The 24,121-nt window shown below is 49.1% G+C and overlaps 1 protein-coding gene across 1 annotated transcript in view; it reads left to right on the top strand.

Annotated features, from left to right (window-relative positions):
- The first annotated feature begins 560 nt into the window (after positions 1-560).
- Positions 561-24,121, top strand: part of WNT4 (Wnt family member 4) — a 55,384-nt gene continuing 31,823 nt past the window's right edge. Inside the window, exon 1 of the mRNA XM_084822199.1 lies at positions 561-637. Coding sequence (XP_084678325.1) covers positions 561-637 — 77 coding nt within the window. The remainder of the gene's footprint in view (positions 638-24,121) is intronic.

The raw sequence follows: 24,121 nt of genomic DNA, 5'->3' as shown, positions 1-24,121 counted from the left end.
GGCGAGGCGCGTACTTGGGGCGGCAGGGCCCTTGCGCCCCGCGCCGCGCCTGGCAGGGCGAGGCGCGGCGCGCCCGCTGGCAAGCAAGCCCGGCGGCGCGCCACGGGCCTTCCCGCGGGCGCGGAGGGCGGCAGCCGCGCCCGGCGGAGCCCGCGCGCTCTTCCGCGCGGCGGACACGGCCCGGGCCCCGCCTCGCCGGCTCGCGGGGCGGACGGCCCCGGGCGTGGCGAGGCGAGGCGAGGCGAGGCGGCTCTCGGCCGCCGCGTGCGCTCCGCCTCGGGGGTGTCCCCGCCCCGCCCCGGGAGCCGCCTCCTGGGGCCGCGCCCCGCCCGCCTGCCGCTCCGTCCCGGGAGCGCCCGGCCGAGCTGACAGTCCGGCTCGGCAGCTGCCGCGGGCGCATCAGCCCGGCTGCGCCCCGCTGGTCTGGCCGTCGGCGGGCGGGCGGGCGGCGGCGGCGGCGGCACCTGAGCCGGCGCGGGCCGGGCCGGGCCCCGCCGTCCTGCCCGCGCGCCGTCGGAGGCTCGGCGCCCGCTCCGCGCGCCCCGGCCGCGCCGTCCAGGATGACCCCGCGCTACTTCCTGCGCTCGCTCCTGCTGCTCATCCTCGCCGCCTTCTCGGCCAACGCCAGCAACTGGCTGTGAGTGCGGGCGCCGCGACGGGGTGGGAGGGCAGGCGAAGCCGAAGCCGAGCCAGGGCCGGGCTGCCGCCGCCGCCGCCGCCTGCGCTAGCAGCAGGTGCCGGCGGCGGCGGCCCGGCCTCCGCAGAGGCGCACGGCGCTGTCGACGGCCCCCTCCCTCCCTCCCGGGGCTCTCGACGGCCCCCTCCCTCCCTCCCGGGGCTCTCGACGGCGGGCCGCGTTTCGCCTGCCCCGGGAGGGGGCGGCGGGGCCCCAGGCTCGCCCCCTCGCCTTCCCCGAGGGTCTCTGGCACGGGAGGCGCGCCTGGCCTCCCGCGAGGACGGGACGAGTCTGAGCGCTCCCGTGGGAGAGGCGAGAGACCCGCGCGCAAGGCTGCCCTTCGCGCCCTTCCTTGCGCCCGGGGGGAATTCTAAGGGGAAGTTGTCCGCGGCCCTGCCTAGCCTTGCGATGCTGCCCCCCCCCCCACCATCCCCATCTTTTTTGTTGGAGGCGGGCTGCTGCATGGGCTGTGGCGAAGCCCTCTGCGCACGATCAAGGGCACGCGTGTTTTCGGCACCGTGGCATTGGCTGGGTTTGCAGCACACGCTGACCCATGCTCAGGGGTTGAGTGTGGGTAGTTTCGAACCGAACCTGGGACTTTTTCCGCAGGATGGGTTCTCAAGGTGGCCTGTTCGAGAAAAATAGGCCACGCTGCACGGTTAACAAGCCACCCTGCAGAAAATGCCCTGGGTTTGGACAATACTAACCATGGTTCAACAAACAACCCTCTGTTCAAAACAACCCACACTGACTTAACCACTGAGTGTGGGTTAGCGTGTGGTGTGAACCCAGCCTCTGGTTGTCTCATCCTCTGATTCTTGGCCTTAAAAGCCCTTTCTGAAACTGAGCCCTAGCCTCAGTCTAAGGAGTGTTAAACTGTAGGGTTCTCTCTCAGGCCGCAATCCTGAGAAGGTTCATCCCAGAACCTGTTTTTGGCTACGGTGCTCGGCCCTCGGATGTGTGTAGTGCACTGCATGCACCGCTCAGACCTGGCTGATGTTATTTTGCAGCATGGCCTACCTCGTGGGGTTGTTGTGAGGATAAAATGAAATATAGCCTCATGTATGCCATGTTGAGCTCCTTAGAGAAAGGGCTGAATACAACACTGAGAAATATGTTTAAAAATCAACGAGCATGACTCGAAGCACCTCTCCTCATCCACAGGTATCCATGACTGGTCAAATCAATATTGATTTGTTGTTGCTATAGAGCAACGCTGTCCAAGCAAAGGGTGTGATTTCACGGGAAATTCCGACTCCTCCCCCCACTCCAGAAATTAAGCTGATATTTTTATTCTTGCCTAAATGTGATCGACTGTGTAACATGATTACTTTCATGTGTGCATTGTCTCACATGCTAATTGAGTGGTGGGACAACCCAAAAATATAGTAAATAAATAATACTGCTGTATATAATGCAAGTTCTCTGAGCACACGTCTTAGCCTGTAAAAACAATACCTCTATCATTCTTCTTCTTCAAGGATTAAAATCAAGACGTTAAGTTTAAAACCAACTTAGTTTAAAGCTTTCTGAAATAAGGTTTCATTTTATTTTTTACTTGCCTCCTGAAGGCCAGAAGGAAAGATGCCAAGCCCGCTTCCCTGGGCAGGGCGTTTGATAACTGAGGCATCACCAGTGCCAATAACATTTTAAATCTTATGGCCACCTGCTGTACTTCCGACTTTGTAAATAGTATGCACTCCCCACTCATTCTCTTGGTGGTTATAAATTGTGTTCAATGTGTATGAACTCCGGTGCGCTTTGCACTGTGCGCAGTGCAAGAGGGGAGAGGACCTCTATGTGTTCCATTCTTGCAGCAGTCCGGGGTGAAGGGCAATGGTGCAACTAGGTAATATTAGATCCTGGATATAGGGTGCAATTCTATGCCCATTTAGATGGAAAGGAAGTCCTACAACTCCCAGCATTCCCCAGCCAGATTGGCTGATTGGGGAATGCTGGGAGCGGTAGGACTTTTTTCTGTCTAAACATGCATACGATTGCAGCCTTCGTGGTCTTACAGGAAGCCCCCATTAGACGGCTGTGTGCATTCAATTGTGAAGCAGACAATATTTCCACTCCCACCACCATTCTGTGCTTTACAATTGCTTCTGCATTCCTGGTACGTTACAGCAAAAAAAAAAAAGACCCAAGCAAAAATTGTTTGCGTGGCCCAATTAAAAGAAGCAAGATATACTCTGAGCATGTGCAGTTTCACATTTTAAACTCAAATCACAGCATCATCGTGATGACATGAATAAAATGGAGTTTGTGTCTGTTGCACTAATGTTAAACACATTTACTTGGGAAGAAGCCCGATTTTGTTGTAGAAAAGGAAAATACGTTTTTAAAGTAAAAATAATAACATGAGCATCTGTAACTATGTACATGCCTGGCCAGCTGCCCCATAAGTATGAAACATTTTTAGAAAATAAAAAAGATGCTGTGCAAACAGCATCAACCCCAGTGGCCCCATCACCTGATACACTATGGGAGGTCATTTCTCCTGGGGAGGGAGGCGAGAGATAATAGACAAGACCTGGGTGCCTGTGTGTTGCACTGTGAAGTTCTGCATCCCCAAACGTTCAAGGCTTAACACCACTCCAGATACTGCAATCTGAACCGTGAAGTCCTCTTAACTGGTTGTGGGTACCATTTTGCACAACTCTAGAACAGCCATGATGTTCGGTTTTCGCCAACTCCGCCTGGCCCTGTAGACGGAAGCCCATTCCGTCTGAAAGCAGTGTTAGTGAGGCCTCAAGGTGCTAGAGATTTTTGCTGGGCTCGAGGGGTTTGCTGGTTTGTTCAACGTAGGATGTTAATGCATTAAGAGAAGCCAAGCTGAAAACTGTGACATCTTACGGCATGTAAGGATATTGGCCAAGGGTTCCACTGTGTGGCGTTTGGAGAGACCCTGACTGACACGGGCTGCTTTTGCTACCTTTCCCCTTTGAGTTAAAGTTCTGCTCTTTTGTGCTGCTCTGTCCAAATGTACTTGATTTTTTACTCAGCAGTCCCACTGAGTTCAGTGGGACTTTCTCCCATGTTCAGTGTTCCTAGGACTGCAGCCTGGCTTAGTTCACTCTCGGCCCCCCGTTGAACTTGGGTGTGCTGTTGTGATGGTCAGATGAAAGGTGTGAGCAACTTTGATTTGCCTGGTTTGATGCCTGCTTTGAGGGAGGGCGTTGTGGGACTGCAGGCTACTTCTAGATGTGGGCAGTGGAACCTGAGGGCCTCCAGATGTTGTTGAACAGTTCCCATCAGCCCCCAACCAGCCTGGCCAATGGTGAGAGATGATAGGAATAATAATTCATCATCATCTGGCCATAGGTTCCTCACCCCTGATGGAGGGTCTGTCTGTCTTGCAGAGCTGCGTTTTTGTCATGATTCCACATGCACACTGTATTATAGAGTGCAGAATTCAGTTGAGTTTTCATTTAAACAACAACCAGCAGCCAAGTTTCTGGTCCTTATGCTTAAGAGTGGGTGGAAAGGAGCATGGCAAAACCTCAGGAGTCAGGGAAATGGATGCATAAGCTTTCCAAAGGTCATGGAGCGGTAGTGTACCATGTGCTTAGCTTCTTGCTTCTCCTCAGAACTGGTACAACACAAACTCAGAGTAATGGCATATACACACTTGAGTTGCTTACTTTCTACAGCTTCCAGGCTTGAGCTTTCGTTTAACTTTTACATTTTATACCGATTGCAGGATTTGGTTTATGATTTGCGTAATTGATACAGGTACAGAATTCAGCTGCATAACTTATACAGGTTGAATCATTCGGTTTTCTTGGTGCAAAATCATGTATTTTTGTTGGCATTTGTTTTGGATCTTGGATATAATATGTAGTGCGTATTAATTTATTTCATTTCATCCATTACATTCCTATGCCGCCCAACAGCTGAAGCTCTCTGGTTTACAAACATTAAAACCTCAAAAATAAAAAAGCATTTACATACAAACATATAAACAGACAACACACAGAGAGACACGCATATATCTAAAACAGTTTTAAACAATCACCAGTAAGAAAAATCCAAGACCTGATTAAAACCTTATCATATGCTGCCAAATGCCTGAGAGAAGAGGAGGGTTTTAACCTGGCGCCAAAAAGATAACCATGGTGGGCCTTGTTGGGGAGATCATTCCACAATTGGGGGGCCACCACCAAGAAGGCCTTCTCCCTTACTGCCGCTTTCCAAGTCTCTTTTGGAGGAGACGCCTGGATGAGGTGATGAACAATTTATACGTTAAAAGTATTGAATAACCTTCTACAAGAAGTTTTTTGAGCCCCCTCTTTGCCCACTTTCAAATGGGTCCTTAAGATTCTTCTGTTCCAGCATGTTTTAGTTAAAGCTTTCGTGATGATATTTTTAGTTTGCTGTTGCTAATGTTTGCTGTGTGTGTTTTTATTGATGCTATTTTTGCAGCTGTTTGTAGATTTTGTTTTTATTGTTGGGATTGTTTCTCATGTTGTGTGATATTATTTTTTAAACTTTTTTATTTGCAAGCTGCTTTGGGTGTGATTTTTTTTTTTTTAACATAGAAAGATGGGGTATACATGTCCACATTCTTAAATAAGAAAAGCAGCTTTGGGCGGTGGATCTGGAATGCGGAAGCAAGAGCTGTATGTGCTTAACCCTTTCCCTCGCTTGCTGCCTCCTTTTTCCAAGCCACCTTCCTGCTGCTTTTCCCCATACAAATGTGCATTTACCGTTCCAATCATGTTTTGGAATTCTGCAGGAAGAACTCTCCTGGGGGGGGGGGGGGTCAATTTACAGCAAAGAAGCTGGGGAAAGAGAAACTGTTAAATGCTATCTCCCCATTGCTGATTCTATGTTCCAATTCCCCTTGAAGCTTTTCTTACATCTTGATTTTTCCATTGCATGTGTTCGCACATAATACAGAGTTGTCTTTTGTTGAGTTTCCTTATGGTGGTGAATTTTGTGGGTTGGATCGAGACTCGGTCATCCTTAGAGCAGACCCACTGAAGTCTAAAGGATTTAACTTAAGTCCGGTGGATTTCACTGTGTCTACACCAAGTATGACTAAGGCTGGATCTAACCCTGTATCTGCAGAGAGTTACTTAGCTCTTGACACAACAGCTGAAAATGGCTTCTGTAACATTATTACACAGTGTTGTGGATTTTTCGTGACCAGTCACTTGCTTCCTCCCCCTGTGAGGTCCCTTTCAACTCTTTGATTCTATAATTTTAAAACAGTGATTTCCTGGCTGTGTGCATGCCTGACATGAAGCTATATGAGGAGGGGGCTGTGTGGGGGAGGTGTTGAAAGTTGGGGTGCTGTGGTTCGGTGCTATATGTGCGGTGCTGAATGGGTGTGGGTTTTCCCAGGGGGAGCGAATGAGTCAGGGACTCTTAACTAAACATCTGGAGATGCCACCAAAGTGGTTTCTGCACTGAGCGACCCCATTTGTGTGTGTGTGTGTGCGTGTACGCGCTATCCCAGATCAAATGCTACAAGCAGAGCTTTTGTTTGATTTCGAACGCAATCCGTTTGGGGGCCGAACTAGACAATACGATGACTGCATGAATGCATTCTGTGAAAGGGCTGGATGTGCCTGATCTCGGAAACTAAGCAGGGTCAGCCCTGGTTGGTATTTGGATGGGAGACCACGTGGGAATCAGGCTTCCTGCATTGAGCAGGGGGTTGGACTCGATGCTCTTGTAGGCCCCTTCCCACCCTATGATTCTATGATGTTGAGCAAAGGCTGGATGAACCCAATCACGTCTGATCTCAGGAGCTAAGCAGGGTCAGCCCTGGTTAGTACTTGGATGGGAGACCGCCTGGGAATCAGGCTTCCTGCATTGAGCAGGGGGTTGGACTCGATGCTCTTGTAGGCCCCTTCCCACCCTATGATTCTATGATGTTGAGCAAAGGCTGGATGAACCCAATCACGTCTGATCTCAGAAGCTAAGCAGGGTCAGCCCTGGTTAGTACTTGGATGGGAGACCACGTGGGAATCAGGCTTCCTGCATTGAGCAGGGGGTTGGACTCGATGCTCTTGTAGGCCCCTTCCCACCCTATGATTCTATGATGTTGAGCAAAGGCTGGATGAACCCAATCACGTCTGATCTCAGGAGCTAAGCAGGGTCAGCCCTGGTTAGTACTTTGATGGGAGACCGCCTGGGAATCAGGCTTCCTGCATTGAGCAGGGGGTTGGGCTCGATGCTCTTGTAGGCCCCTTCCCACCCTATGATTCTATGATGTTGAGCAAAGGCTGGATGAACCCAATCACGTCTGATCTCAGAAGCTAAGCAGGGTCAGCCCTGGTTAGTACTTGGATGGGAGACCACGTGGGAATCAGGCTTCCTGCATGCAGCAGGGGGTTGGACTCAATGGCCTTGTAGGCCCCTTCCCACCCTTCGATTCTATGATTCTAGGCTGCAATTATCAAGCAATGCAGAGGCGTGCTGTTGTTGAGGAAAGATCTTATATGGGCAAACTTTCCAAGGACACACACTAAATCAGCAGCACGCATTGAGGGGGTCCTTGAAAGATGCTGGTGGAACAAATGTGTAGTCCTGTTTAGATACAGCATACCAGACAAGAGCTTTGTCCTCACGGAGGAGTTCCATCTCTGTCTGGGCTGAACCACCTTAAACCACAGGTGAAGGCTTATATGACTGAATGCTTTTCCAAGGGGAAAGATCCCTCCATGTAAAAAATGAGCACATTACAGAGAACGGTTCTGCCCTAGGCTTTTCCTTGTCATGCCAGCGTTGAAGTTGTTATTTATTGTGGTATAGAAGAATATTGCATCTCTGAAGTGGTACAAGCCAAACACAGGTTTATCACCTCAATGAGAAAGAGGCCTAGGAAGCGAAGCCCTTATGACCTTCGAAGACTCACTGGCGTGTTTTAGGATGAAACTACAAGTAGCTTGAGCCATTTTTTTTTTAATGTAGTTATCTAGATACTTATGTACCGCTTTTCGAGCCCAACATCTTCAGCAAGCGGTTCACAATACGACAAGGCAATGCACGTGTAGAAGGCCACCAACTGAGATGGCTTTGAAAGGGGATTAGAGAAATTCTAAGAGGATAAAGGCTATGCATGGCTACTAGTCATGATGGCTGTATGAATTGCCAGGCCTAGCAACAGCAGGAAAGGGCTGTTGCTTTCAGCTCCTGCTTGTGGGCTTCCCAGTGGCATCTGGTTGTCCACTGTGGGAAACAGGACGCTGGACTGGATAATCCTTTGGTGTGATCCTCTTATGTTTTTAATACAACTTTAAAACAATAAAAATCCAGTTTCAAAACACCTAAGGTAATAACAAACACATAACCAACGGAAAAGCAGCAAAAGGAATCCAGAGTGCTAGAGCAAACATATAACAACTGAAACAGCAACATAATCAAAGGCTTGCTGAGAAAGCCAAATAATGAGAGAGCTCCTCAAGCACTTGAGGCAGTGAGTTTCACAGACTGGGTGCTGCCGCAGAAAAGGCCCTGTCACGCCTTCCCACCGACCATACCTCAGAAGCTAATGGCACACATCAACTGGTCTTAACAGACTGGCAGATCCGTAAGGGACGAGGCAGTCTCTCGAGTAGATTGGTGCCAAAGCGTAAATACGCTACATGCTTTTGGCACGTGTATATTAAAAGTTGCTTAGAGAGCAATGCTATGTCCCACTAGGGGGGAATAGGATTCTTCAGTTTCCTGGATACGAGGTCGGAGACAGGGCTCCAACCTTGTAGCCAGGAAACCATGCTTCCCTTCCCCTCGTAGCCGGCACAGAGAGAACCGCGCTAGCTACCTCTCCATGCTCGGTAAACGGAGCATGGAGACTCCAGAAAAGCCGTGTTCTGGGGTGAAGTGGAGAAGGGAGTAGACCAGAGTGGCTGGTTTATGCCTTTTTCTATTGCTGCCCCAGTCTCCTTCCCTTCCCCTCCCCAGTGCCTGCACCAGACAGGCGAAATCACCCATCTAGCTTAAACGCAGCACGGAAGGCATAGGATATCCTCTGCATAGGATTCTCGTAAGCCAACATGTACCCAGGGTGCCACCCATAGGATGGCGCCCTTAATGTGGATTATCCAAGCCCCACCCACCCCATCTCCCATCACACTGCATCCTTACTCTTGCGATTGGTGTGATCAATACACAGGGGCAAAACGGGAATTCTCATCGGTGATGGCGAAACTGTGGCTCTGGACGCAATTTCGGATTAACGAAATGCAGGGAGCTGGTGTGTGGTATAGTTGCTAAGGGGCTGAGCAACGACGAGGGCACCATGCTTTGATAAGAACACGAGGAGAAACCTGCTGGCTCGTACCGAAGGCCTCGCTAGTCCAGCACTTTCTTCCCACAGTTGCCAACCAGGTGCCCATGGGAAGTCCACAAGCAGGACTTGCCACAAGCACCCTCCCGCGTGTTCCAACCACCAGCCGCTACTAGTTTTCAGAGACATGCCACTTCTGATCCTGGAGGCAGCATACAGACATCATGGCCAGCAGCCATTGGTCGCCCTATCCTCCATGAATTTGTCGAATCCCTTTTTAAAGCTGTCGATATCAGGCAGAAGAGGGAGCAGAGTTGTTAGAAGAGGCTTCCTAATGGAAGGTGCTGTTCAGCAATGGAACAGACTCCTCTGGGATGTAGCAAGTTCTCTTTCGCTGGTGGTATTTCAGCAGAGGCTGGACGGCCACCTCTCAGGGTTGCTGTAATTCAGCCCACATGGAGCCGAAGGATGGATTAGATGACTTTAAAGGCCCCCTTTAATTATATGATTCTATGCTGGGAGCAAAAGGTTTGGATATTAACTCTGCCATGAATTATTTATTTTATTCATTACACTTATATCCCACCTTCCTTCCATCATGGAACTCAAGGTGGCTACATGTGGTTCCCAGGCGGTCTCCCCTCCAAGCACTGACCAGACCCAAACCTGCTTAACTTCAGCAAGGCGGCTGCCTCATGTGCCTTCAGACAATGCCCTGAATTCACTCAGGGGCCTTAGGAAAGCTTTTAACTCTTCCTCCCTCAGCCCCGCCATCCCCCCTCGCCGCCGCCGCCACCTGCGTTATGGGGATTATAATAATATTAACATGCTCTGCAGGGCTGTTTTTTGGACCTTCTCAGATCATGTATGTGAATTTCTTCTAATTTGCTATGTCGGTGCTATCATTAGGGCTGTGGTCATCCCACTAAAGGAACCTTTAAAGGCTGCAACCTTATACACGCTTACCTAGCAGTAACTCCTATTGAGCGTAGTGGGACTTCCTTCTGAGAAAACATGCCTAGGTTTGCCCGGTCAGTCAAGTAGTTGTCTGATTTTTTAATTGGCGAATGAATCAGTTAAAATCTGCAGAAATCTCTATTTGAATAAAGTGACAGTTCTCCCAGAAGCTTTTGATGTATTTGGATGGTGCCTGTACCTACAATTACATGGTGCTTGTATGTGCCACAGCTAGGATCTTAGCAGAGGCATCCCGTCCCTGCCACTGCCGCCACCCGCAGCGTTGCTCTGCCAACAGCCACCCATTGGGGGGCCCTCCTGGGCCATGGGGCCCTGGACCTGGGCCCCGTGGTCTGGCCCTAACAGTTCCAGTGCCCCTTGCTATGAGAGAAAGGACGGAGGGATTCCTCTTCTAAGATGCTGCCTGCCAGCTGGGGAAAGTGCAGAAAAGGGCAACTGACATGATCAACGGGCTGGAGCATCTCCCCTATGAACAGCTGGGATTGTTTAGCTTGGAAAAGAGGCAAGTGAGGGGAGACATGATAGAGGTGTACAAAACTCTGCACGGTGTGGAGAAGTGGATAGGGAGACATTTTTTTCCCTCTCTCAAAATACTAGAACCTGGAGTCATCTTATGAAACTGATTGGTGGGAGATTCAGGACAGATAAAAGGAAGGACTCCACACAGCACATACTTAAACTACGGAATTTGCTACCACAGGATGGAGTGATGGCCACCCACTGGGATGGCTTTAAAAGGGGGTTGGACAAATTCCTAGAGGAGATGGCTGGCAATGGCTAATAGTCCTGATGGCTATGTGCTACCTCCAGTACCAGAGGCAGTGAACCTATGTACACCAGTTGCTGGGGAACATGGGCAGGAGGGTGCTGCTGCACTCATGTCCTCCTTGTGTGTTTCCAATCAACAGCTGGTCGGCCACTGTGTGAACAGAATGCTGGACTAGATGAACCCTTGGTCTGATCCAGCAAGGCTCTTCTTAATGTTTGTATGTTTTTGTCAATAAGTTAAAAATAATTAACGTAAGACTGTATGCTGCTGCTCAGTTAATTGTGGACATCTTTCGAACTGACCAAAAAGGTTCTGAATCGATCAATTTCACTAATTTAATCGGCTGCTGTTGTGACCCTATACACCAGGGGTGGGGAACCTTTTTCAGCCCAGAGGCCTAATTAAATCTTGGGCTTCAGGGGCTGCATTTCTGTGGTGGGCGGGGCTGCATGCAAAATGGGGCGGGGCCAGAAATGCCAAAAATGCAGCATAGTTCCGCTTGAAGCTCCTAGCTTTAGGAGAGGCATTTCAGCCTTTGAGAAGGGTTGGGGTTGTAACTGTGCAATGGCCAGGAAACCACTGAACGACTGGGGGAAAGGATGGGGCCAAGGAAAGGAGGGAAAGCCATCTGAGGAACACTGGAGGGCCGGATTCAGCCTGTGGGTCTGAGGTTCAACAACCCTGCAATACATACTTATCTGGGAGTAAGTCCCATTGGGACTTATTTATGAGTGGACGTGTTTAGGACTGTGCTATAAAGCTGTAATCCTGTGCACTGCCTCTGTCTGGGAATCAACCCCTGTGCTCAACTTGCTGAGGCCTCTGAGAAGACATGTGAAGGATTGTGCTGTACGGTGATTCAAGTTGCCCTGGGACTGCAGAAGTGAGGGGAAGCATGCTCTGTAGCCTCTGCAATCGGCCAGAGGACTAAGGGCTAACGGAAGGCTGAAACTCCTAGCCTTCAAGGGAGGGTTCCATTTAGGGATGGCGTGGGTGCCCAATTCCATCCAGGAATCTGGCAGAACCCCCGAGCCCACACCCCCGAGCCCCGCTCACCGAGCCCCTGCCCCCAACCCATGCTCATATTTGCGCATGTGAAATGCATATTTATGTGCGCAAAATGCACATTTTGCGACAATGCGCATTCCACACATATGCAAATACGCACGTTTTTGCTGTTGCCATTTTATTTTTCCAAAAAATGGCGACCGCAGAGCTCGATGAGGCCGCCGGGGTGAGTGTGGGCTGCTCGCCGAGCGTGGGTACGGGGCTCGAGTGTGGTCCCGGGAGCAGTTAGCTGGGGCAGAGGCTGGGCAAGCACCCGGAGAACACAGACGGGGCTGGGTTCATACATCCCTAGTCCCATTTGTCAGCAAGGGAGAAGGAGCAGTCGCAGGAAGGGTGCTGTTGCACTCACGTCCTGCTTGTGAGTTTCCCATAGGCAGCAGGTTGGCCACTGTGTGCTGGGCTAGATGGACCTTTGGTCTGTTCCAGCAGGGCTCTTCTTATGTCCCTGTGTTCTTCTCCCTTCCTGCCCAAACTGCCAGGTGACCTGGGACTGCAGGGAAAAATAAGGGGAAAGCCATTCTAACCTGTACCAGTGAACAGAGGAAGGGCCGCTGGGCAGTTTATTTGATGTTTTTGTTCTTACTTGCTGTTTTTATCACACTTTGATATTTTACTGGACACTGCTTTGGTGGCTTTGCCAAAATGCAGCATATAAATAGCAAAAATAAATCCAGTTAAATGAACATGTAGTTTGCACGCATTCTGTCCAAACAAGACTGCCAGCGAAGGAGGATCAGCTTGGCTCTGAGCAGATATAAATGCCTCTTTACAGCTCACTGTATCGTTGGTATTTTCTGAATGAACGCTTCTTTCTCTTGGGGGTCTAGATTGATTTTAATGTTTAATTGGCGTGAGCTGCTGTGGGAGGCCCCCTTTGTCCGAAAAGCATAGAATCATAGAATGGTAGGGTTGGAAGGGGCCTACAAGGCCATCGAGTCGAACCCCCTGCTCAGTGCAGGAATCCAAGCAGGATGACAGTACGATAAAATAAACACAGGACAATGCTTTTGTATTATTGTATGAGCCCCGGCTGAAAAGTGGTCGTGGGGCTGGTATCTGAAGGCTCGGGCTGCCCTCGAAATGACAATGCTGGGCTTCCCAGCACAGCTGTCCTTTGATGTCCTTCCGCCTGTGACCCCAAGTTGGGATTCCCCCGAAGTGTGTGTGTGAGTCGCCAGGCTCTGTTCTTTGAGCTTGTCCTTTGGAGGGGATGGGAATGGGATGCGGGGGGGTCAGGGGGTCGGGGGAGAGATGCTTATTTATCAGTTCCTATGGAGTGGAATGCTTGGCTTATTCGCTGTATCCAGCTGGATGTGCAGGGCTACAGCTGTGCACAGAGGGAGGAGGGGGTGTTGTGTGCCGGAAAGGGGAGGGCGGCTTTATTAATGGAAATGGCTCTTAAGTACAGCCACTGTGATGAAGAACTTCTGAAAGGAAAAAAGCAAAGTGTGCGCGTGCCTGTGCGCAGGGGGACTGCAAAGCACAGAGTGGGTTTCAGCAACTGGGTGGGATCCTATTAACTGGGTTGACTTTACCTTGCAATTAGACTTCCAGTGCCTTACCTAGATAAAACTCCAGCCCCAGGGCGGGGTGGGGGTGAGGGGCACTGCATACCATGTGCATTACTGGAGCAGTGTAACTGTTGTGACTCGTCCTGGGTGCAAGCTTGAGGAAAATGTGCCAGAGGCATCCTTAGTCTCGGTCTTCCGCGTCTAGCTGCAGAGGACATGGCAAAACTGTGTAGGCCGGTTGCAGTGGCAGTGGTCTCAGGCTGGGAGTTAAGCCTGTGCCAATGTGTTTTGTGGTTTGGGGCCTGCTGTCCACGCTTTGCAGGTTGGGAAGAACAGAAGCATGTCTCTAACTACCCTCTTCAAGACGGAAAAACGGTTAGTGGACATAAAGAATATGCCGCTTACAAAATGGAACACACACCATGACCTGTCACTCACCCTGTGTTTCAGAGGTGCTAGTCCCGGTGATGCTTTTGGCCCCTGACTTGGGATGGCTCCTTTAGGGCCTCCCTCCACATGGCATCTAGCCATTAATATGGAAAATAAACGGCAGTGCTGGAACTCAGGCCTGTCCCTGAAGCCAAAAGCCTTTTCTGCCCCCAAGCTGGAATAGGCTGTTATTCATGACTGAGGGAAAGGCACTCTGTGTATGCTCCAAGTAGGCTTGCCACCTCTTCCTTAGGTCAAGAAATGGCTCTTTATTCAGTATGAAAATGTTGTGTTCTTTTTGGCCCCAGATGGCACGGCACACACACCAAGGGAGAGCCTCCAGGTTGCAGGCATATGGAGGCCAGCCCTCAGCCCTGAGGGCCAGGATAGAGAGCATGTTGCACTGAGGTGGGGATTACAACTCCCATGATGCTAAAACTCCCCCCACCACCACCTCTATAGAGGGAGGGGGCTGAGCCTTGAGGAACAGGGCAATCAGGCCTTTGAAGGTTCTTCTTCTGGGCTCCAGATTTGGGGAGGCTGGCTTGGGCAAGATGCAGTCAGCGGCCCACCCTCTGTGTTATAGTCCATCTGCTTGCCTTCTCCTGTTAGGCACGATTTGCAAGACTGCCCCCAAGGAGAGGAAGCTACTCCTTCTTGCTCTTGTCGCTGTTTACATGCTTGGAGAAGGCAGATGAACAGGCAGATGAACAGGCGCTGGGGGTTGGTTGGCAGGGGTCCCTAGGTGGGCCTCAGGAGGTTGCCAATGGTGCTGACCTCTGACGCCAGCCCTGATCTCTCTAAAGCAGCCATCCCCAACTCTGGTGCCCTCCAGATGTTTTAGACGATGGCCAGGATGGCTGAAGATGGTGGAAGTTGGCCTACACATCTTGAGGGCACCAGGTTGGGAATAGGGTGTTGAAGAAATCTGCCATGGAACCAAATGAATCCAACCCATGGATTCCGCAGCAGACTGGCTTTTCCCATCGGGCGGATTCCACAGACGTGCAGAGCAGTTTTCTAACTTTCCTGCACTTTGCGCAAATTCTGTGGCAGAAAAATACGCAAAATAAAAAAAAACCTGGCCCAAACTGTGCAGTTCCCCCATAGGCTAAAGCGCGAAAATGCACATGGGGGGGGGGAATTTGTGCATTTTTGCACGTGCTAAATCGCGCAAATGCGCATTTTTGCAAATTTGGGGAGAAATCCAATTCCGTGGATGGGCAGACAACGGAACAAAAGGTGCTTGACGATCCGTGAAACACAGACGGAACGGATTGGGAACAGCTGCTCTAAAAGGTTTACTGTCACGGCGGCCAAAGTGGGTTTTCGGTGGTCCCGCAATGTATTCCTTATTTTGGAGTTCTTGAGGGGTGACCCCATCTCCAAGGTCGTCCTTTTGTTTCCTGCACGGCACCTAAGTTTGGTGTGCTTCATATCTGCAAAGCCCCTTACAGCAAGAGGGCACCCGCGTTGGCCAGGAGCCTGTTTAGCTGTAAGGAGCAAAGGTTTTGTTGTGGAGTAAAATGCATTTCTAGCCCCTAGACCCCGCTCACCGGAGAATACAGCCTGCTGTGGACACAAATATTGGCCATCTCTTCCCTAAATAGTGACTTGCCAAGTTGCTGGAGCAGGACGTTATCTGTGATCTTTGTACGCCAAGCTTGACAGGAGCATGTGGAGTATTAAGCCATTTAGGCTAAGAGAGCACAAGCGATCCCCATGGCGAGGAGGGTGGCAGCAGGCAGCATTGCTGGACAGTTGCTGAGGCCCGCACCAGTTTCGGGGCCCCACCACAGACTTCTGAAGACTCTTGGCCCTGCTGCTGCTCCTGCTTGATCCCTCTGCCTGTTCACCTCCCCTCTCCGAGTGAGGAGATGGAACAGCATCCTCCACTTGCCCCATACTCTCCCTCTGGGTGTGCAGATCAGGCTCAGAGGGAAAGGGCAAGCGAACTTGCTGGATGTGCCTAATCTTGTCTGATCTCGGAAGCTAAGCAGGGTCAGCCCTGGTTAGTCCTTGAATGGGAGACCACCTGGGGATCAGGCGTCCTGCACTGAGCAGGGGGTGGGACTCCATGGTCTTGTAGGCCCCTTCTGATTCTATGATTCTATGTGCACTCTTCACAGTGGCAAGAAGAAGGGGGGGCATTGCAGGTGTCATGCCCAAGCCCTACTCCCCAAACCAGCCCTTCCCCCCAGACAATTTGCTGCTGTGGCAGAGCAGTAAATACCACCCTGCACAAGTCGAGATGCACCCAAGCCAAGTTAGGCACCTGGGCTAACAAATCCCATAAACACCTCTCCCCGCTCCCTGGCAGTGAAAATACAATAATAATACATCAAGGGAGCAATCCTATGGCTACTAGTCAGCAGCTAGACGGCCGCAGGATATGTGGTTTTCTGGCATCTGACCTTGGAGCCCACACTCCGAGGTCAGTTCCCGGAGAACCAACCTTCCCCCCTTCCACACTGCCTTGCAGGCAGCGTGGAACAGCCCCACACTGTGCGCTCGGAAGAGGAGCGCAGAGTAGCCAAAACGGGGCATTCCAGGGCAGGGAAGGCGGAAATGCTGGTACAACACATCCTATGTGTCATCCCGCAGCCTCCTCCCCCGCTCCGCCTTCCTGTGGCTAGACAGCCGAAATCAGCTGTCTAGCCACAAATGCAGGGCAGGAGACGTGCCAAGGGGGAACGAACCCCTCCGTGCTTCTCCTGCCCTGCATTGGATAGGTGGTCACTTCTGAGTTCGGAGGCGGCGAAGCCCATAGGATTGCGCCCTAAATAACACTTAAGTATAATAATAATTGTTGTTGTTGTGTATAGCTTGCAACGGGAAGTCTCCAAAGCAACCAACTAAAGAGCAGTGGATTAATAAAACTTGGGAGACAATGTGTATGCATTAAACTTACTCAGCAAGTACAGCGAGCAAGGAATCCAAACTTGAAGCATATCATGGCACCCTGGTTTCCATTCATTTCCTATGCTGAGCTCTTCAAACTTTCGATGAAGTTCCAACAAAATACAGTTGCCTATATTTTTTTGGATTACTATGCACAAACACGCAAAATGGAGTACGTCTACACATGCTGCTTTCTTATGTTGTAGAACTTGCATTTTTACTTTCATCAGATATTGAGCTCCTACTTAGATTTTTAATTAGTGTATTCCTGACTGTTAGAGCAATATGACAAGGGAACTGATTGCCTAGGGAGGCGGTGGGCTCTCCCACACTGGAGGCGTTCAAGACGAGACTGGACAGCCATCTGCCAGGGATGCTCTGACTTGGATTCCTGCACTGAGCAGGGGGTTGGACTCGATGGCCTTGTAGGCCCCTTCCAGTCCTACTATTCTATAATTCCTTTGTTTCTTTAGCGATGGCGATTTATTATTATGCACGTTCTTCTTCTTTCTTGATGCCTTTATCTTGTTAACCGTGTTTCAAAATAAAATTAAATTTCGTGACTGAAAAAATAACACTTTGCTGCCCTTTATGACACTCGTGGTCAGCACCCAGAGGTGGCAGCTTCACCCTGCCCAACGGTAGGGCCAGCCCTGGCTGGCGCCAGCATTGTCCTGTGGACTTCATAGTGGGGACTCCAAGCCATGTCTCTGAGGCCCAAGCCTGTCACTACACCAGAGTAGCAGCAGCTGCAGTGGCTCCCATGAAAATGCTCCAGGATCCTGAGGGCCCTCAGACAACGCATACCAGTTCCTCCCCCGCCCCCTTAACTGGGAGCATTGGGGCAGTGTGAGTCCTGTAGGAGCTGCCCTTCTTCCCCCTGCCCATTCATCCACAACGCTTCTGAGCTTCCTGGGAATAGAACACAAGGAGAGACTGTTGGCTCCATGGCTTCTAGGCCTTATCATATGGCAGTGTGACATAGTGGGTAGATTACTGGACTAGGACCGAGGGGGTCTAGGTTCAAATCCCTACTCATCTGTGAATCTCACTGGGTAACCTTGAACCCAATCACAATCTCTCAGCCTAAGCTACCTTACGGGGCTGTTGTTAGGACAAAACGGAGGGAGAGCCAGTTATGCAGCCCTGAGTTCCTTGGGGGAAAGGTGGGATAATATTAGATTAGTAGACATGGGATGGAAAATGTTCTGGAAGATTTTCCAGCGCTTTATTTGTTTCATGGAAAATTTTCCATTTCATAAGTTCATTAGTAAAAAAAATGAACGTATGTCAATTGCAAATACAATATTAGGCAGGATTGTCCGTTTCAAAGTTGTTATTAATGTTTTTTAGGTGATTATCCCTAACAAGTATGTGAGAGAATACATACATGTCACTGAAATGTATATATACATCTCAAAGTGAAATGTAAATAATACACAGTGACAGTGAAACTGAAGGTCCCCCAACGACCGTCGTGGAAGAGAGTTGAACTCTCCTGAAATAGCTGAGTGGTTGATAGTATATCATGCACATTTGGGGGAGTTGTTCAAAATTAGTGTGCCAACATTTTCAGTACCTTTTTTCCCTTAAGTTTAAACAATGTAGGAACATAGGAAGCTGCCTTATACTGGGTCAGGCCCTTGGTCCATTGGGCCCAGTATTGTCGACACTGACTGGCAGCAGCTCTCCAGGGTTTCAGGCAGGATTCTTTCCTAGCCCTACCTGGAGATGCTAGGGATCGAACCCGGGGCCTTCTGCATGCAAAGCAGGTGCTCTACCACTGAGCCACGACCCCTCCCGGCCACGGCCCCTCCCAAAAGAAAGTACACGTCTTCAAATTTGTACAAGCATTCCAGTAAAAAATTGACATAATATAACATTTAAGTCACATTAAGTATGCATTAATTTTCCCCCTCAAATATTTCAGGTCAAATACTTGCAGTGTATGGGGGGGGGGAATTAACACGGGGTCCTTTCTTTTAAGCTTTTGCTGTTGTTTATTCGGTCAGTCGCTTCCGACTCTTCGTGACTTCATGGACCAGCCCACGCCAGAGCTCCCTGTCGGCCGTCACCACCCCCAGCTCCCCCTAGGTCGAGTCCGTCACCTCCAGAATATCATCCATCCATCTTGTCCTTGGTCGGCCCCTCTTCCTTTGGCCTTCCACTTTCCCTAGCCTCGGCATCTTCTCCAGGGTGTCCTGTCTTCTCATGATGTGGCCAAAGTACTTCCGTTTTGCCTTTAAGATCATTCCCTCAAGTGAGCAGTCTGGCTTTATTTCCTGGAGTATTGACTGGCTGGATCTTCTTGCAGTCCAAGGCACTCTCAGAATTTTCCTCTTGCACCACAGTTCAAAAGTATCTATCTTCCTTCGCTCAGCCTTCCTTATGGTCCAGCTCTCGCAGCCATAGGTTACTACGGGGAATACCACTGCTTGAACTATGTGGACCTTTGTTGTCAGTGTGATGTCTCTGCTCTTAACTATTTTATCAAGATTTGTCATTGCTCTCCTCCCAGGAAGTAAACATCTTCTGATTTCCTGGCTGCAGTCAGCATCTGCAGTAATCTTTGCGCCTAGAAAGCCAAAGTCTGTCACTGCCTCCACGTTTTCTCCCTCTATTTGCCAGTTATCAATCAAGCTGGTTGCCATAATCTTGGTTTTTTTGAGGTTTAACTGCAACCCAGCTACAAAGGCATGGACAACTTGTAGCCCTCCAGATGTGTTGGGTTACAGCTCCCATCCGCTCTAGCCAGCATTGCCCACCCCTGCTTCTAAGGCATCAGAACATTTTCGGATGCAAACTGAGAATCTTCCTATGCAAATGACCTTATGTAAATTAACCTAATTTGCATTGGAAAAAATTCCCAGTCCAGAATTTTCTGGAGAACCCACATTACTGGTGGTAGTTGTATTTTTTAAGAAGCTGCCTTTATAGATGCATATTATGTCTCACACAGCTGCGCCAACTGACCTCTCCCCCGTTATCATGGGAATTGAACATGTGAAGGTGACTTCTCTGGAGTCACACCATTAGGCCTACCTAGCTCAGTCGTGTCTATTTTGATTGTTAGAGACTCGCAAGGTCTCTGGCAGTTTCTTCCAGCACTGCTACCTTCTTCCAGAAGCTTCAGTTTGTGCAAACTGCAGCAACTAGGCTGCTAACTGGTGCATGGAATTGCAGTTAAAGACACACTCCTATGCATGTTTAGACTGAAAAAAGTCCTACGACTCCCAGCATGCTGAGAGTTGCAGGACATTTTTCTATCTAAACATGAATAGGATTGCACCCTAAATCACCCCAATACTGCAGGATCTGGACTGATATTCTTGTCCAGGCTCGATTCAAGGTGTTGGTTTTAACGAAAGCTCTGTATGGCTTAGGCCTTGCTATCTGATGGAGCGCCCATCTCCATACAAATCTGCTGAGTTACTAAGGTTGTTCTTAATGTTTTGCTATGTCTTTATTCATTTATTATTTTTGTTTCCTGAACTTTTGTAAACCACCTCGGTTGGTTCCAGAAAGGCGGTACGGAACTACAATAATTAAAAAAAAAAAAATCTTGACATGCCTAGGATTGCATTTGGGACCTTTTTCTGACTGAGTAGGAGTTTTGAAGGCTGCAGATGAAAAGGTCAGAAGAAGGCAGCCTTATTACATTTTGGCTTATTAGATTGAGGGTGTGTGTTTTTTTCCACATCTAGGAGATGAGAGATTGCCAGAGGGCAGTAAGTGTAGTTAGATGACTTTCACGAGATAGCAAATACTTGGAAGGTTTCCGCGCTGGAATGCGTCTTGTCCTGTAGCATTCTCTCCCCCCCCCCTTTGCTTCACTGTCGGACTACTTATGCTCTGCGTTGCAATAGGCCTGCGCATGTCATGTGGGGTGTGTTCACTGCCTTTGGCCTGGCTCCGGCTTGTTGCGTGCCCAGGTGTGTGTGGCATTCTCTGTTGCTTTAGGCTGGTGGTTTGGTGTTCGCTTTCTCCACAGGCAGCTTGGTGGAGTTTTACTGTTTCAGAAAACCAGATGGATTAGTGGTTAAGCTCAGGGAGCATTTCACAACAAGACAAGAGGGTGCTGGGGGGGGATCCCCTTTCTTTCTTTCTTTCCCCCTCCCAAAAGCCTTTTTAGCCTGTTGGAACTTGCATCCCCCAGCGCTTTGGAGAAATCAAACACAGAAGGGAACGTTCTGTCAAATGCCCAAGCCAAACTACCTGTTAAGTGCAACCTTACATTTTCTTTGCCCCTTTTTTAAAAATGAAAGCAGCCTCTGGGGGAATTGGGGCTGGGGGGGTTGGGAAGGGTACTTAACCCTTTCTCTTCCAGCCATATTTCTGCTCAAAATCACCTACTTCCCCAGCTGTTTTTACACTACAGGGGAAAGACTGCAAGGGCCCATAGGTTCAGTTCCGTTCTGTAGGAGGAATTTATTTGGGCTGCTGATTCCAAACCACTTACTCCCCACAACCTGACATGGTGCAAATGAGCCTATCATAGGATATTAAAAAAATAAAAGATAAAAATGGGGGCGTGATTGGCCTTCTACACTGAGCTTCCTTCCTTTCTTTCTTTCTTTCTTTCTTTCTTTTTCTTTCTTTCTTTCTTTATTGAAATCTCAGGTTCAAAATGTAGCTTTGTCTCAACATCTAGCAAACACAGAAGTCTGCATGTTCACATTAGTAATGGAAGTCTACTATACCAGCTTTGTCCCCCAAACACACACATCTGGCATACTGACCAAATTAGCTGGACATGTACTAAAGTAAATGACCTGGTCTTCCACCAGCCGGCTAGAATTCACTTGGAAACTGCCTTCAAGTGGGAGTGCACAATCGTAGTTAGGAACAGGTTCTGTAATGAAGAAGTTACACTTTCCTGCCATGCAATCTCTGACTATATTTATGGCAGGAAAGTGTAATGGGTAATCAGTTGAATGAAATCTGTGGAACAACATCTTATGGTGTGTAAACTGGCAACTGATTAAAAAAACCTAATAACCTAAAAAGAGTCACACAAGATCAGACCGAATGCCTATTTATGGGAAGCCCATAAGCAGGACATGAGTGCCATAGCATCTTCCCGCTTGTGTTCCTCAGCAACTGGTATGGAGAGGCATAGTGCTTCTGATACTGGAAGTATTATATAGCCACCATGAGTCGCATTCAGACCAAGGGTCCATCTAGTCCAGCATTCTGTTTCCACAGTGGCCAACTACCTGTCAATCAGGAACCCACAAGCAGGACACGAGTGCAAAAGCAAGTGTAAAGTCATGCATGCTGGGGCGAAAAATCCCAACTTCAGGTATAAGCGGATGGGATCTGATCTAGCAGTGACTGACCAAGAAAGAATATTCTTTCTTGGAATATCGGGGAAGGGAGATGTAATGTTGGGGGTAACAATGGACATAGGCGCATGCACTGCAATGGAGAGAACAGCTCTGATAACGCCCAATAATAGTCTTCAGACAGATGTAGGAAGAAAGCCAGACTATGAAGCACATGGTCTTCGATGTCTATATAGTAATGCCCAGAGTATGGGAAACAAACAGAACGAACTTGAACTCTTAATACAAGAGGGAAATTATGACCTGATAGGTATAAATGAGACTTGGTGGGATGACTCTCATGACTGGAATACAGCAATTGAAGGATATAACTTGTTCAAAAAGAACAGGAGGAACAGAAAGGGAGGTGGGGTTGCACTGTATGTGAAAAATACATATCTCTGCACAGAAATACAGGAGGAGGAGCTTGGTAGCCCCACCGAGAGCATCTGGGTTGAAATAAATGGAGCAAAGAATAAAAGGAACCTGGTGGTCGGAGTCTACTACCGGCCACCCAATCAAGGAGAAGACAAGGATGAAACTTTTGTAAAGCAAATAGCCAATGTTTTAAGGAAGCATGATGTAGTAGTAATGGGGGACTTCAATTTCCCCGATATTTGTTGGGAGACAAATTCTGCAAAACATGGCCCCTCCGGGAAATTCCTGACTTGTGTGGCGGATAACTTCCTCCTACAGAAAGTAGAGGAAGGAACTAGAGGATCGGCTATCCTTGACTTGATCCTAACCAACAGAGATGACTTAGTGGATAAAGTAGCAGTTACAGGAACTCTGGGGGAAAGCGACCATGTTGTACTTGAGTTCTTGGTTCTAAGGGAAGCAAAAGCCGAGTGTAGTCAAACGTGTACCCTGGATTTTAGGAAAGCTGATTTTCATAAACTCAGAACAATGATCAGTAAGGTCCCATGGCAAGCGATGCTAGCGAGAAAAGGAGTCCAAGATGGGTGGGAGCTTTTAAAAAAGGAAATTCTCAAGGCACAATCACAAGCAATTCCAACAAGAAGAAAAGGTGGAAGACAACAGAAGAAGCCAATGTGGCTTCACAAAAAGCTTAGGGATGACCTGAAAACAAAAAAGGACACATATAGGAAGTGGAAAGAAGGCCAAGCAACAAAGGAAGAGTACAGGCAGATAGCACAGAATTGCAGGGATGGCGTCAGGAAGGCTAAAGCTGAGAATGAGCTGAGGTTAGCAAGGGATGTTAAAAACAACAAAAAGGCTTTCTTCAGCTACGGGCATAGTAAAAGGCAGAGGAAAGAAATGGTGGTTCAGCTATTAAATAAGGATGGCAAAACGATAACAGATGACAAAGAAAAGGCAGAGGTGCTCAATTCCTACTTTGGCTCAGTCTTCTCCCAAAAGAGGGTCTATGACCCCCCTGACAAAGGCGAAGTACAGGCTGAAGGGGCAGGATTGCAGCTTGAGATCGACAGGCATATGGTCAAGGAACACCTCATTACTTTGAATGAGTTCAAATCTCCAGGGCCAGATGAACTGCATCCTAGAGTCATAAAGGAACTGGCAGAAGAACTCTCAGAACTGCTGTCTATTCTCTTTGAGAAATCATGGAGGACGGGGGAAGTGCCAGATGACTGGAGGAGGGCTAACGTTGTCCCTATCTTCAAAAAGGGTAAAAAGGAGGAACCTGGGAACTACAGACCAGTCAGTCTGACATCAATCCCTGGGAAAATTCTGGAGCAGATCATAAAGCACCTTGACAACAATGCCGTGATTACTCGAAGCCAACATGGATTTGTCAAAAACAAGTCCTGCCAGACAAATCTGATCTCATTTTTTGATCAAGTAACCTCCCTTGTAGACCGTGGGAATGCTGTAGACATCATATACCTCGACTTCAGCAAAGCTTTCGACAAAGTGCCCCATGATATCCTGATGAGCAAACTAGCTCAAACTGGGCTAGATGAAACAACGATCCGGTGGATCCACAGTTGGCTACAGAATCGGACTCAAAGAGTGCTTCTCAATGGGACCTTCTCAAGCTGGGGAGAGGTAACGAGTGGGGTACCACAGGGCTCAGTCCTGGGCCCAGTGCTCTTCCACATTTTTATTAATGACTTGGAGGAGGAGGTGCAGGGAATGCTGATCAAATTTGCAGATGACACAAAATTGGGAGGGATAGCTAATACTTTGGAAGACAAAAACAAAATTCAAAGTGATCTGGATAGACTGGAGCGCTGGGCA

Source organism: Heloderma suspectum, chromosome 15 (assembly GCF_057233095.1).
Source record: "Heloderma suspectum isolate Gila_16-S chromosome 15, 16-S_ref, whole genome shotgun sequence".
Lineage (NCBI taxonomy): Eukaryota > Metazoa > Chordata > Lepidosauria > Squamata > Helodermatidae > Heloderma > Heloderma suspectum.
This window is presented reverse-complemented; position numbering and strand designations above follow the sequence as displayed.